The 14,317-nt window shown below is 40.6% G+C and overlaps 1 protein-coding gene across 1 annotated transcript in view; it reads right to left on the reverse strand.

Moving 5' to 3' along the window:
* Positions 1-14,317, reverse strand: part of USP45 (ubiquitin specific peptidase 45) — a 41,394-nt gene that overhangs the window by 20,581 nt on the left and 6,496 nt on the right. Inside the window, exons 5-7 of the mRNA XM_009079671.1 lie at positions 7,442-7,587; positions 5,830-5,925; positions 3,443-3,573 (exon numbers count right to left, since the gene is read on the reverse strand). Of these exons, the coding sequence (XP_009077919.1) occupies positions 3,443-3,573; positions 5,830-5,925; positions 7,442-7,587 (373 nt within the window). The remainder of the gene's footprint in view (positions 1-3,442; positions 3,574-5,829; positions 5,926-7,441; positions 7,588-14,317) is intronic.

Genomic DNA, 14,317 nt, shown 5'->3' on the forward strand with positions numbered 1-14,317 from the left:
CAAAAAGACTCCTAATTCATGAGAAAAATCCTGTTTCCTTCACCTCTCGTATCTTGTACATTACCTCAGTTTCCCTTAGCATTTCCCCTCAGAAGTGCTGAATGTGGAATGCTCCAAGCATTGTTTAGGTTTCCCTCCAAACCTATAGTTCTGTTAACATCAACAGTCCTAGCCATGCATGATCTCCATTCTGCCAGTCCCACCTTCTGTACCTGAGAAGGAAGGATGAACACTCCTGGGGAAGAAAGACCTATGTAGGTTTTGTGACCACCACTAAAACCTTCATTAGGGAAGTATTTTTTCCTGCATGGTAATGTAGCAATACAATACCTCTATAAATAATTATTTGGTGGAGGTTTGAAGCAGCTAAATTCTGTAACTCCTTTCTAGACTCATCTCTTACATGTTGCAACATTTACTTGCTACACAAAACTAAGCTTTCTTCCACCAATAAAATTATTCAATCATAACAAATAAAAGGAATAAAATGTATGTCCTCTTGATACATCAGTGTGGCATTAGTCACTAAGTCTCCAGATAAGTCAGAAGTCTGCAGTCCTGATATTCAGCATAGTGGAAAACCAACAGAAGGGCCCTGTAGCTATGCTCACAATCTGTCCTCACAAAACATCTGACAGCTGCAACACTAACAAAATTAACAGTGGATGAATTAGTACCAGACGCTAAACAGTTGCTGTAGAAAGACTCATCCATTCCTTTTCTTCTTCTCCCCTTCTTCAACCTGGCTACCCCACCACTTGGTAAAATTAACACTCAGTATCGGTTTTTGCTTTTGTTATTTAATTTCTAAAAGCACCACAAATCCCCTTTCATACACAAGAGGATGAACTTCACGCTGTGATCTCCCCAGTCTCTTAAAGAAGCCGTTTGCAGTTGAAAGGACTGTGTTCCAATTCTCTTACCCCTTTAGAGCATCAAAAGTGTATCCACTTGCAGGTTTTGGGATCCCACTCAGTGACATGCCAGAGCTGCAGCTGAACAAGACAGCACCTGCTCTCCCTTTCTTTACAGGCTCTCTGCCCACACCTAACCAACCTTCCTTCCTTCCTTCCTTCCTTCCTTCCATCCATCCATCCATCACTTTTCAATTTTTGAGTATGGATGCCCAGCTCAAACTCACATACTGCAACATCTGAAGAGTTGGACTAGATGATCCTCAAGGGTCCCTTCCAACTCTGATTATTCTGTGAAATTTTATGCAAAATATATTGTCCTGGTTTTAGCCAGGATGGGGTTAATTTTCTCAGTAGCTAGTGTAGTGCAGTGTTTTGAATTCAGAAGTGATAATACATTGTTGTTTTGGTTTTGCTGGATTGTGTTTATCACATTAGTACTAGAAGTCATTCCCCATGCCCTTCTCCCCAGTAGTTAACTGACATATTTCTCTGAAACACAAACGTTTTGTTTCAGTGTATTTCTTCCTTTTATACATTCACCCTGTCATCTCTTTAGGACACTTGTTGTTTAAACTCTACTTGTTGAGTAAAAACAGTTTTCACTGAAGCAATGTGACGCCCACAAGTAGTGCATGCCTGTAAGATTACTTTATTAGCACAACTTCTTAGCAGGATTAAAACAAGCAGTTTAACAGAGAATGCTGCAGTAGCACAGAATTCTTCCTAGCTGGGAATCCTACAGTCTGGCCATGCTCACCCTTTCATTTCAGCTTTGCTGAAGAGTAGAAACCAACTTTAATAGATGAGAAAAGGCTATGTAAAAATGGCAGGACAGAGCACTGCATTCATACTGCTGAAGTTAATGTACAGTACATGTATTCTGTTTGCAAGGACAAAAATTTTCCATTCTCCTACCACTGCAGATTGCTGCACTTGCTGCATCTCCTCCTTTCTTCTTTCTTGCTTATGGCACCACCAATCACAAAACTCCTGTGCAGCCCCTTGCTGCCCCTGAACACTTCTTGCTGAAAGGATGTGGCTGACACTTTTGTTATTGGCAGTAGAGCTAGTAAAGGATCTATATCTAAGTTGTGTTCTGCAAGGATAACAAAAGTCAGAAGTAGGAATGAAGGCAAGAGATGGTAGAAGCTGGCAGATACATGTCTAAACAGCTAGTTTGCTGCCCACATTAAAGTATGTTTCAGTTTTAGCTGATAGTTAAAGTATATCCCCATCTTAACCATCAAAAAAACCTAATAAAAGAGCAACTAGATAGCTGAGATTTAATACTGGTATACTGTGTAGCTTCCACTCGATGACTACACACACACACAGAGCAGGTACAAACCAGCTAGCACTTTAAAAAGACAATGCCATCCCAAGTGCACTGCACCATGGTTATTTCACAAGGAATTTTTTCTCACATCCAACCTAGACTTCCCCTCCTTCAGTTTGAACCCATTACCCCTTGTCCTATCACTGCAGCTCCTAACAGAGTCCCTCTCTGGCTCCCTAGTAGGCCCTCTACAAGGAATCAAAAGGAAGTCAAGTACAATAGGAAAATATAATATTAAGTTTCTGAAGTTGAGTTTACAGAAATAAATTATCCCTGCTCTAGTCTAAAAGTTTTTGTTTCTTTATACCATATTTTAAACCCAGGCTTGCACAGTAAGGCTGCCCTGGAACACCAGGGTAGGAGGATACAACTTTGCTCCCAACTCTCTTGCTGTAGAATGCTGAAAATTCCATACAATAATACTGTAGCAAATAAATTAACATGCATTATTATTCTCTTTTTAATGTGAGATTCAGCTAGGTCATCCTCCAGTCACTCTGCTTCTACAACTTCTTTTACTTGTAAGCCAGCATTGAAATATTTGTATCAACTTTTAAATAGCTCTTCTACAGGTGTTTCATAAAGCCAGATTGTTTGCATCATAATTGAAGGCACCTACAAAGCACCACTGTAAACATTTTCCACACCAAGAAACAGGAGTTTCTTTAGGGCTTGTAAGCTCTTTGCAATCTGGAGCCATATGCCATTTCAGTGCTGCTTCAAGTCCTTACTTGTTAGACCCTTTTTAGTTTTGAATGGATGCCAAGGTTAGACATCATAGCAGAGGTTTCCCATTTAAAATCTTTCTCTATTTTTTACAAAATATCTAGTTGCACTTCGCAGTATTAGCACAGCTTTATGCTAATATGCCAACACACAACAAAACCTGGAAGGTATATCTATTTCCTTCAGTTTTACCATGCCCTTTCCTGCCCCCTCACACTCAGTTCAAAGCCTATTGAACATTAGTGGTTATGAACTAAGCCATACATTACATGAAGAGCAGATACAACCTTAGAGTGCAATAAGGAGTCCTGCAACTTTAAAACATGAAGAAGACATTTTCTGCACTCCCAGCTTAAAAAAATCTAATGGCACCTTAGGAAGGACAACAGACATTGCACACTTAGAAACACATCATCAAAAATTATAAGTAAATACATAAGTAAAAGAGACTGACAATACATACTTTTGACAAAGCTGGCTGAACAAGACTTTGGGAGAAAGAGGACCTTTTCCAGCCTCCCTCATGCTGTGAAGGAACAGGAACATCGCTGAAGTCAAAGGTCCTGGACTGGAAAGGTTTACCACCAAAGGATCCTTCAAAACAAGGGTAAATTGCACATCAGATTTCAAAATTACTGACAGAAGATTTCTTTCAAGTGACTACATTCATGATAAAGAACAATGTAACTTTCCATCTTAGAGTGTTTTCGGGTGCTTTTTTAGACATGTTCATGTCACCTACATGACTTAAATAGCTGAAGAGAAAGTTTATTGTTAAGCAACAATCATTGCAAAGCCAAACAATTCTTGTTGAGCAAATTAGTGGTGACCAATAGTTTTGGAAACAGACATGTCAATGAGCAGGTTTGATTCTCACAGGAACAGACTACGTCCTGGATCACCTGCTTTACTCTTACACCCACATGCACTGAAGGAGAGACAATCCAGAGGACCACGTCTGGGCCAGCATAAGATGGTGCTCAGTGACCCTCTGTTACTCAGCCTTAAGAAAGGGATGATCAGCTTCTCTGAGCTGTGAGCTGCACACTGAATTTTGGGCAGCCACAGAAACACACCCTGTGCCTCTAGGAACCAGGTGCCATGAAGGCACCAGCAGTGGTTCACAGCAGGAGCTGATGGCAGATCCCACAGGTCCCCAGCAGGGCACAGGGTGCATCATGCACAACCCCTCTAGGTGTGAGATCCACCCCAGCCAGCAGGCTCTGGGTCTGGAAAGATCTGGCCAGCAGCCACCCAAGCCAGTTTTAAAGCAGGAGACACTTCTGCACTGCCTACATGCCACAGACCACCAGCTCTCCCTAATGTGCTCCAAGGTTCATACCTGACTACAGTGCTCCCTACTAGTGGCCTGACTCTTAGAAAAACAGGCTACAACTGCTGGACAAACAATTAGAGAGGGTGCCTGGTCCAGAAAGCAGATCCACACGAAAGGGATGGTGTTCATGCTGCAAATAGGCTGCAAAGGGAGGTGGTGCAGTCACCATCCCTGACAGTGTTTAAGAGGCATCTGGATCTGACACTGGAGGATATGGTTTAGGGGTTCCAGCAGAGTGACAGGTTAATGGTTGGACTTGATAATCTTAGAGGTCTCCTCCAACCTTGATGATTCTGTGAAAACATAAGCTCTATGAATACACACAAATATAAACTATTTGCTTTAAATATGCTACCAGAAGGTGGAAAAATGCCCCTTACCAAGCAGGAAGCTGTAGGAGTTTCTACATTACTATTAGACTACTGCAATCCTCTAACTCCTTGGTGACATACAAAGACCAGAAAACACAGTTCTTGCTTCAAAGACCTGATATACATTGTAAGCATTGCCCTTAAACAAAATATACATCTCTCAACCTTATGGCTGTGCAATAAGTTTCACATCAAGCATAAGCCAATGTCCCACTGGCTTTCTAAGCCTTTGGGCACAAACAAGCTCCAAATCTCCACTGTGGCTCAGGAGAACTTAGTGAAACATGTTGCTGCTCAGAACTGCCACTGGAGGAAATAAAGACTGCAAGGCAGTGCATTTCATGCTGTTCCTGCCTGGAGGAGCTATGAACATCACCTAGAGCAACATAGAGAAATCTTCATCATTTCAGAGGTATCTGAAACAGAGTACCACCCCTCTACCCTCACTGCCACCAGAAAGCTCCCAGCAAACAGCAGAAAGAAGGGGAAAAAGAATAAAAACTCCTCTGTAAATTGCTTGCTTTAGCTAGCAGAGGGAAAGGGGTGTCATCTTTATTGCCAACAACATGTTATGAAAACCCAGGTCTCTAAGACATGACAAGAACAGCAGAATATTCTTCAGATAATAGGCACAGGAGTTTCTTTCCCATATGCCTGCAATGACCTTGAGGACAAGAAACTTGGTCCTCACTGAAATTTTGCTTCTCTCAATTTAATCCTCTGGCCTGTGAAGCATGTAATAAAGTTTACAAGCCTTATCAATGAAGGCCTGAGATAGACTGGAGTAAAATATTTCATGAACACTTTCTAGAGCTGAATAGACCATTTCATGTATCATACATTCCTACTGCAGAAATTAAATGGCAAACCAAAAGAAGCCAGTCACTCTTTCTTAGGGTCAGGCATTATTTGATACTCCAATGTCACAAAATGTGAAAGGAAGTAATTATTCCTCCTCATCCTCCGGGGCTGATTAATTGTTTTTGTAAAAGGAGTGAGTTCACAGATAACATAAAACAGCTAAAAAATTATAAGGCAAAAGAAATGGGAGGGTAAAAATGTGCCTTTTCCAGAGGTGTGATTTCCTGTTCTCCAGCTTCTTCCCACATTGCCCCAGACTTGTGTTTCTCACTGCATACTCACCAACGGAGAGTCTGAATTATGGCAGATTTTTAACTTGGTTCCTTTCTCCTTAATCTCATACATCAGTTCGTTCAGTACGTGAGTCTGTGCCAGGTTCTTAAAGAAAAAAAAAACCAAAACAAAGCCACAAGAAACACACCAATCTTTCAATTACACTGTTTTCTTTAGGTACAAATTCTAGCTTCAGAGATAGACAAAAACAGATGTATTTTGTAATATATAACTGAGGTTTAGATCAGACCACTAGAAAAAGCACTAGAAAAATCACTGATCTCAGACTGTTTCTAAAGTTGTATCTATTTCTTTCTCTGTAATTCAAAAGTTTCCGAGTAATAACTTTGTTATTTTTGTTGAACAACAAGATTCATTAATTATTCTTTTGTTCATTATGAGGACATTAGTATATCATAAATCATTTGAGGACTAGAGGGAATGGTCATAAGCTGAGACAGGGCAGACTCAGGTAAGATGTTGGAAGAAATGTTTTCCCTATTAGGGTGGTCAGGCATGGAATAGATTGCCCAGGGAGGTGGTGGAGGCACTGGAACTGTTGAAGAGGCATCTGGATCTGACACTGGAGGATCTGGTTTAGGGTTTAGGGGTTCCAGCAGTGACAGGTTAATGGCTGGACTCGATGATCTTAGAGGTCTCCTCCAACCTTGATGGTTCCATGATCCTATGATTTCTCCTTTGAACACTGCAGTGCCTCTCATCATGCCCCTTGAATCACAAGGCTTTGGCACACTGAAAAGCTGCTTACCTCTCTGAATTTAGGAGAGGAACCAGCCCAACATATCTCAGCTTTGTGTCTTTTTCTTCGTTAACTTTGACTGCTGATCACTTAGGTTTCTATGATTTGCAGCAATTCTACTCCCTACAAATTTACTCTTTATTTACTGAGTTTTACAATCAACCCCATAAACACAAGGTAAAATATGTCAGTTCAGAACATCTTTGTTGAAGTTTTCTCTCATTTGTTCACTCCTGTCTGGAGACATACAGAGTCTCTGCTCAGCTGACAAGCAATAGGTTGATCCAATACAAAACCTGCTAAGGCTGCTGCTTGTTTTGAGGGTGTTAGATTAGTTGTACACTCGACATCAATAAAACTGCATTAGTATAGCTCATTCCTCTTATTCTGGCCAGGAAAAAAAATGTAATCAATAAAAGTACTGTTACAATTGCTCCCATTGTAGGGGCTTCACATCATCACAATGCAGTGTGAAGACACTGACATTACTCAAGGAGTACCACTACTCATCCATCCCACCAGCATGGTACATACCCTGCATTACTCATGGCAGCCTAATGCTGAGCTGCAAATAAAACCATATGCTGGAGTACAACCCACACACAAACGCAGTGTGTAAAATACTTGACATTTCCACTTGTCTCATTACTGTGCATAAATGCTACTGATCCAGGAATTCTTTTTTTTTTTATAGCAGGAAATATTCCTGGGATAGAAAGGAGTAAAAAAAGAATTTGAAAAGGACCTTCAGGAAGCAGAAGGAAGGCTGGTAACACTCAGAGCCTTTTCTGAAGCTCACAGGTTATACAGATTAACTAGTTCTGAAATCTATTGAGAAAAAGAGATATATTTCCATCTTACCTGCATGACAGCATTAAAAAAGCAGGTATTTCCTAAATTATTTATTCCTTTAACTGGAACTGATGCACCATTACCAGAACTTTTTCCTTTCAGGATTTCACTTGTTTCATTGTTTTCTTCACGAAGTCGTATGATTTTTGACGAACCTGTAATTAAACTATAGATTAATATTACTATACCATTGTGTGGTTTAATCAATTCAGTCCTTCCATGGACTATCTTTAGCATCTTTACCATATGGGGAAAGATGCCTTGATGGTAGTCAAACCCCTGGAGGGGGAGAAAATCCCTCCAACAAATACATACATTGAACAAAACCTTCCATGATCATCATACTGTCCCACAAGAATGTAACCTCTCTAATTAAGCAATAAATAAAGTGAGCTGAGCTCTGTTAGCTTATTACCAATAGGCAGTTGAGAGGTATATTCATTAGACACATCAGAAACACCACACAGAGGTTGCTTTTTGGTGCATTTGAAGAGAGGTAAGCAAAAGTTACCACCTGAATGCTGCAAGTCTTTATGCTCCATTCAATCTGCCTTGTCAACACCCAAATCAGAGTCATTAGGAGTTTACCTAAATGCTACATTTGCTCCTCAACCCACCTCCCTTTGTCACAGCCCAAGGAAGTGCTACCACAACCCACATACATCCAGTGCTAGTGTTTTAATTTCAGATGAGAAAGATTTGATAAAACCATGCTACCAGCATAACATCCACGTATTTCCCTATCTCCCTTATTATTTAAATAGATGAGGGGCAGCAAAGTTAGACAGTCATTAACTTGTAGCCTAGAGGTAATGAAAAGACTTGAGCTAACAATATTTAGCCTTGAATTCTACTAGCAACTTTCATATTGTCATGGTTGCAGGACTAAATATGAACATTACTGACATCTGCAGTGTCTTAAATATTGATTAACAATGCACGTCAATGTAAACGAGTTATGGACTTAATAGATGCCAAGAACTGTGATGCTGCAACCTCTGTCTTGACATATGAATTCATATATTTGTCCTAATGAGTTTCACATTGAAGTCTCATTAAAGTGTTCTCGAGAAATAACTAACAGACCTATTTACGTTAATGAAATTCTCATGCCAAAAGGTTCTTTTCTGTACACTCCTTAGGTAGCTTCTTGCTTAGAAGAGGGGAAAAAATATAATTAAATAGCAAAGAAGTCATTAAAATATCTATTGTGTCTGGCAACAAGCTTCTGAGGCACTCTGCCTGCACCCTGCAGTGCCATCAAGGCATAGCTGTTCTCCCAAACTCTGTCCCAGTTTGTCCGGACGCAGTTAGAGGTGCTTTGCTGTTTAAAACCATTTTTAAATGTTCTTGTTAATACTGCTTACACAGCTTTCAAACACTCTCCACTCAGGTGGAAAATTAAGAGAGCACAAGGGCAAAGGGAAAGACCAAGTTCTCCTTGACAAAGCAGACAAAGTGTTATTGAAGGCAACGAACTACAAACGAGGTGCTCATGTTCTGAAACAGTCACTGTCTTCTGGGCTACCTGCAGCAACACCTTTTAGCTGGAATGCTTAAAAGGGGCAAGCTACAGTGTCTGAGGCTTGTCCACCCACACTGAGCTCCAGAACAACCACAGCAGGACAATGGGAACTGGAAGTGTCTGCAACGTGAGGGCACTGCTGGCTCTCAAAGCTTCAGTAATATTAGTGGAGATGTTTTCCCCCCAGAGAAGTGAGCCATACAGAGGAGTGCTGGGGAGAAGAGATGGTTAAAAAGATTTAAAAAAAAAAAAAAGGCAGGGGGAAAAAGCCAAAATTGTGTAAATAATTTGTGTATTAGTATACCACAGTTGTTGCATTTATCCATCGGCATTCAAAAACATCTGGGACAGCATCTTAAAGTAAACAATGTTCACAAGGCCATCTGGACAAAACTGCAGGCAAAAATTAAAGCATAAGCATATGGAAAAGCAGATTTTTCTCTTCCCTTTAGCAGTACAGGATGACAAATGTCAAACCTAGATCTGTCCACGCTTCACTGTGCTATGCTTTGCAGCACCACCTGGCTCTCCTTGCACAGCCACCAAATATGGACAGCACTGCCACAGAGGACCATATCTGCAGGGCAAACTCAATAAAAGCATTTCACTTCATGGCTAAATGGCAGCTTCACACAAGTAGCAAGGTTCCATTTGCTGAACCTTACATCCAAATTATTTCAGGGAGGGAAAACAAAGCCAAAGCATCCAGCTTTGCAATAAGAGCTGGATGGATGTGCAATTATAAAACATAATATATGAGAACGTGGAGATCTCACTGCCATAAAGCTGGATAATTAGTATAGGGATAAGGAGAAGTAGTAGGAAATTGGGGAAAGGCCTGTATGTTGTTAGCAAAGCCTAGGAACCTCCTTTCATTCAGAAAGTCTGAATTATTGCCTTTTTTGATAATTTCACAAGCACAATCCACGTGATATTTTACTAGGTTTTCTGGTATCTGTGAAAAAGTCTTGACAGAAAATGGCATTGCAAAACATCATCTGCTGCCTTGCTTGCTCCACACAGACATTTTTAAGGACATACACAGAGCCAGAGGAGGGACAGCAGTTTTTAATTTAGCTCTGCTCAGTGTCTCCATCTCTGTGATAAATGACACACAGGCCTGAAGCTGAATGTTTAGCTGACATGTGAAGAGTTGGTCAGTCTTAATAGGACATGCTGGTAATGATGGAGATAGCTAATACTTCTACAGATTGGGGCTGGAGGGTCCTTCTGCAAGATTAACCCAAGGCTACAAGCATGTTATTAATCAAAAGGCTAATCTGTAATTTTTTAAAGTGAATTTGCACTGCACAACTGTTTCACAGACCCTTGCCAGCTCAGTCCTGCAATCCTGTAGTGTTTTACCAGGCGTGTTTGGGATATGAAAAGTGACTTGTAAGCCAGTATAGACACAACAAGGATCTCAGCAGGATCCCAGCAAAATGGCTGTTATCTGCTGCTGCCCACAAGGACCTTCAGCTCCTGGTGAAACAGGAGAAAAGAAGTAGTCCAAGCCATCCATCTACTCACAGTACTACCTGTTAACATTAATGAGAGCAAGGTAGGTGACAAGCACAAAAGTAATTAAATTCCTGGACCAATTTCTGTCTATAGTTCACTATTACATCTTCTAGAGAATCAACAAGGTGATCCTCAACCTCTCTGCCCTTCTCAGGCAGTGTGGACATCAGTTCCAGGCAGGTCTGTCCCTCTACAGTGGGAACAGAGTACCCAACTGTGCCTGGGGCTCACACACTCAGACTGCATCCCTCTGTCAACTTCCTGCTGCTCTGCTGCAGAGGTGGCCTTTCTAATCCAGTCATACAACAAAAACTTGATCACTAAAACCTCCTTTTCCCCTGACAAAGTGTACCTGGCTGCAGAGACACTCTACTTGAGCCCTCTGCCAAGACCCATTGCCCATCTCTCCATCCAGCTCATCACACCCTACTGACCACCTCTCAGTGCCTGCCTCTGGTCCCACCAGGACATCCACCTCCAGCACTCACTCCTTCAGCTCTCAGACAGCTGCATTTGTGTATAGACACAGTTTTCATGTTGGCAAAGCTTCTCAACATCACCCTGTTCTCTCCTGTGCTAGCAAACCCCCTTCCCCCCAGATCCACGGGGAAGAGGACAGCAGTCGGACACGGCTCCTCTGCTACAGCTCTTGCCTGCAAAGCTCCTTTCCTACCACTCTTTTCTTTTACCTCCTCCTGCTCACCTGTAGTCTAGTCTCATGAGCTCTCTGGAGGCAGAGACACTTTTGTCCCCCAGCTGCACAGCACCAGCCTCGTGGGTACGTGACTGAGATTCCTCAGCCCAGCGACAACAGAGAAAATGATTCACTCCAGAACTGGGCCAGGTGTACAAACACACTCAGTGCTGACACATCCACTTGCAAAAAGACATTCAGAAGATTTATTGTGGGTTCCCTACCCATTTTCTTTGCCAGCATTTCAAACCTATGCAGTGCACATGGACTTCTGTGCTGCCCTCGCTGAAAATGAGCTGTGCCTGGGGGTGCAGATGGTATGCAAAGCAAGAGGATAAATTACATCAAATTTTTCTTTTGCTTTTCAGAGTAAGCATTTTTGCTCATTTTTTTAATGCAAATTTTATATTTTTTAATTACAAATGAGGGTTCCAGGAATACACACTTTTATTCCAAGGTCAAGCCTTTTCTATTGGGTACCACTCTGGTACTTCAGCTGAAGGTCTTCACAGCAAAAGCAAGGTTAATAGACTGAGTTTCTTTTACTAAGTTCTCATCATGCTGCATTATGAAATGCTACTAAATTGTCTGGCATTCCTTTTCATTAAAAAAGTTCAGATTTGTTTTTCCAACACTGTGCAACAATGAGAATCTCTCTCTTACCTCTAAGACAAACAGCACAGTTATCTTCTGAAATGGTCACTAGCTTTACATTTTCAAAGCCCAATTTCTCCTGCAGTGTTACAATTCTACTAGATTAAAGATTGTGAACCACAATTTTCTTTCTCTGATTCTGCCAGTGTTATAAACACAAAAAGACTTCAGCACAGTGTGAAAAAGCAACACATTCAAGCACCAGTTTTGATCCTCGAGGCTCAGATGACTTGTGCTATACCTCACAAGTAAATAATGGACAGGAAAGGGAAGAATCCATGGATAAAAATTACAGAATACCTGTAAAATCTTTTTCCAATTATTCAGTTTTCATTTCTTTGCAAGGTATGTAATTAACTGCAGTCCCTAACAAGAAAGCAAATTTGAAAGACAATTTATGACCAATAACAGAAATATCTTTTTGCTGAAGTGTATTTCAGATATGGAGAATCAATATATTCTGCTTTACTCTATGAGCAAAGAAAAAAAACCCACTTTACATTGTGGGTTAATTTTAAGTAGACAGAATGGTCTTATATGACTCCAAGTTCCAAATTACACGTAGCAAAAATCGCTTAGGAAAGAATATTATTCTTTTCTCAGTGCAATCCTATCTCAGCTGCTAATATCCACAGATTAATGCATGTGAAAGGCTATTTATTACACTTGGTTTTTCCATACAAGTCAACCACTATTACTTGCACTGTAAAATGATATATATTTTTATATATTGGTTATATCCATTAAAATAGAAACTAAGTAACTGTCACTTACTGGCTAATCTGGGCAGCTGAGTTTACTAGCAAAATCTCATTCCTCTGCTTGACCTTCCCAATGATAAATTCAACTACAAAATTTAGGAAATATATATATTCTTCCTTCCCATCCTATTGCCAGGCAAACCAATTAACTGCTCTCTAAAAGATGTGCAATCTTCTGTCACCACCGACACCTCGTTTGGCTTTTGGGGAGGGAAACACGCACAATATTCACTTTTAAGACTGCAAAACAATTTGTTTTCTGTGGCAAACAAGCAGACACACAGATTGCAATGTCTCAGCGTGGGGCCTGTGTACTACATGTGCATTCTGCCCATGTGAAGCTCACAAGTGTGCCACGCCAACAATACTGCACCTGCCTTTCTGTGCAAATCCTCATGGCCTGCTAACCTTTGCCACAAAACACATTTCTGGGTGGTACACCCTAGAAAGCAATCTTGCTTTATTCTTCCATCTTGTGCCCAACATGACCTCTTAACCAAACAGCCTCCTCTGAAAAAAAAAAAAAAGAAAAAAAAAAGAGCAAGCAGGCATTGCTGGGTCCGACAAACCCTAGGATCAGATGCGAAGCTCACACAGCTGCAAGCATTCTTTTGGGAACCCAGCACTGGGATTTATCTCAATCGCTTAATGTAATTACAAAAGTCAGTCATGTAGTAGTAATGTAATTTGCACATTTTTACAGCTGAAGTGAAGCCGAATCTCTCCGAGAGGCCGAGTGAAAAGCAGGGATCCTGCTGCCACACTATTCCACCACATTAGTACCAAATGACAAGCATTTTGCTTTTGTTTATTTTCCAAGATGCATTAATTAGGAAATCTATATAACCCTCCCTTATGTGTTTAAACTGATTATTTTATCTTTAAATGAAGCCTGCACTTTAGAGAACTGGAGAGAAAAAAAAACCCCAACCCCAGCAGCTCTCATCTGCTATTTATATCCGTGTTCATACTGCGTTTCTGCAGCAATTTCTACACAACACTCTCTGAATTTTAATGACACACCATGCCAACCAGTGGTTACAACAGAAAGAAATCCAGACACAGGATGAATTGTTGCTACAGTGCCACATTCTGATATGAAAATTGTCTTCGCTTCAACCACTTTTGAAGGAAGAAATAGAAAAGCAAGGGGGGGGGAGAAAAAGCATGAGATTGATTTTTAAGTGTGGAACACGAATTATTAATCGTCGGGTTTACACCACTTGTTTCTAACAAGTTGTTTGTCATCTTTCTTGAATTAGCTTGTTTTTAATGGCTGAATATACAAAATAAATTTTTTAAATCTATGCCAAGTAATAAAGCACAACAGTTCCACTGAAAATATGAATGGCACATGAAATAAAATAGCCCAGAAAAAAAAAAAAAGAATAAACCGAAACAAAAGTAGAGTTAATTTTGACAGCCACATGTCAAAATTGTGTTTGGGACAACAACATGAATTACATTTCCATTTCAGATTTTATCTTTAAAAATACCTTAAAGGAGGTCTGGTTTAAAGAAAAGAAAGAACCTTACTTAACTTAGATTTCTTTAGGGGAAGTGCTAAGTGTGTCTTTATCAAACTGAACCAAAAATGCCAACGCTGGCTGGGAGCTCCCTGTCATGCTTACCCCTCATTTGTGAGTACACAGCTATTTTCCAGCCTCTTCCAGTGAAAAGTCTGGCCCAAAGCAACAGACTGTCTCAGGGAAACAGCTCTTTCCTCTTTC

This window comes from Acanthisitta chloris, unplaced genomic scaffold (genome assembly GCF_000695815.1).
Source record: "Acanthisitta chloris isolate BGI_N310 unplaced genomic scaffold, ASM69581v1 scaffold5058, whole genome shotgun sequence".
NCBI classification, from domain to species: Eukaryota; Metazoa; Chordata; class Aves; order Passeriformes; family Acanthisittidae; genus Acanthisitta; species Acanthisitta chloris.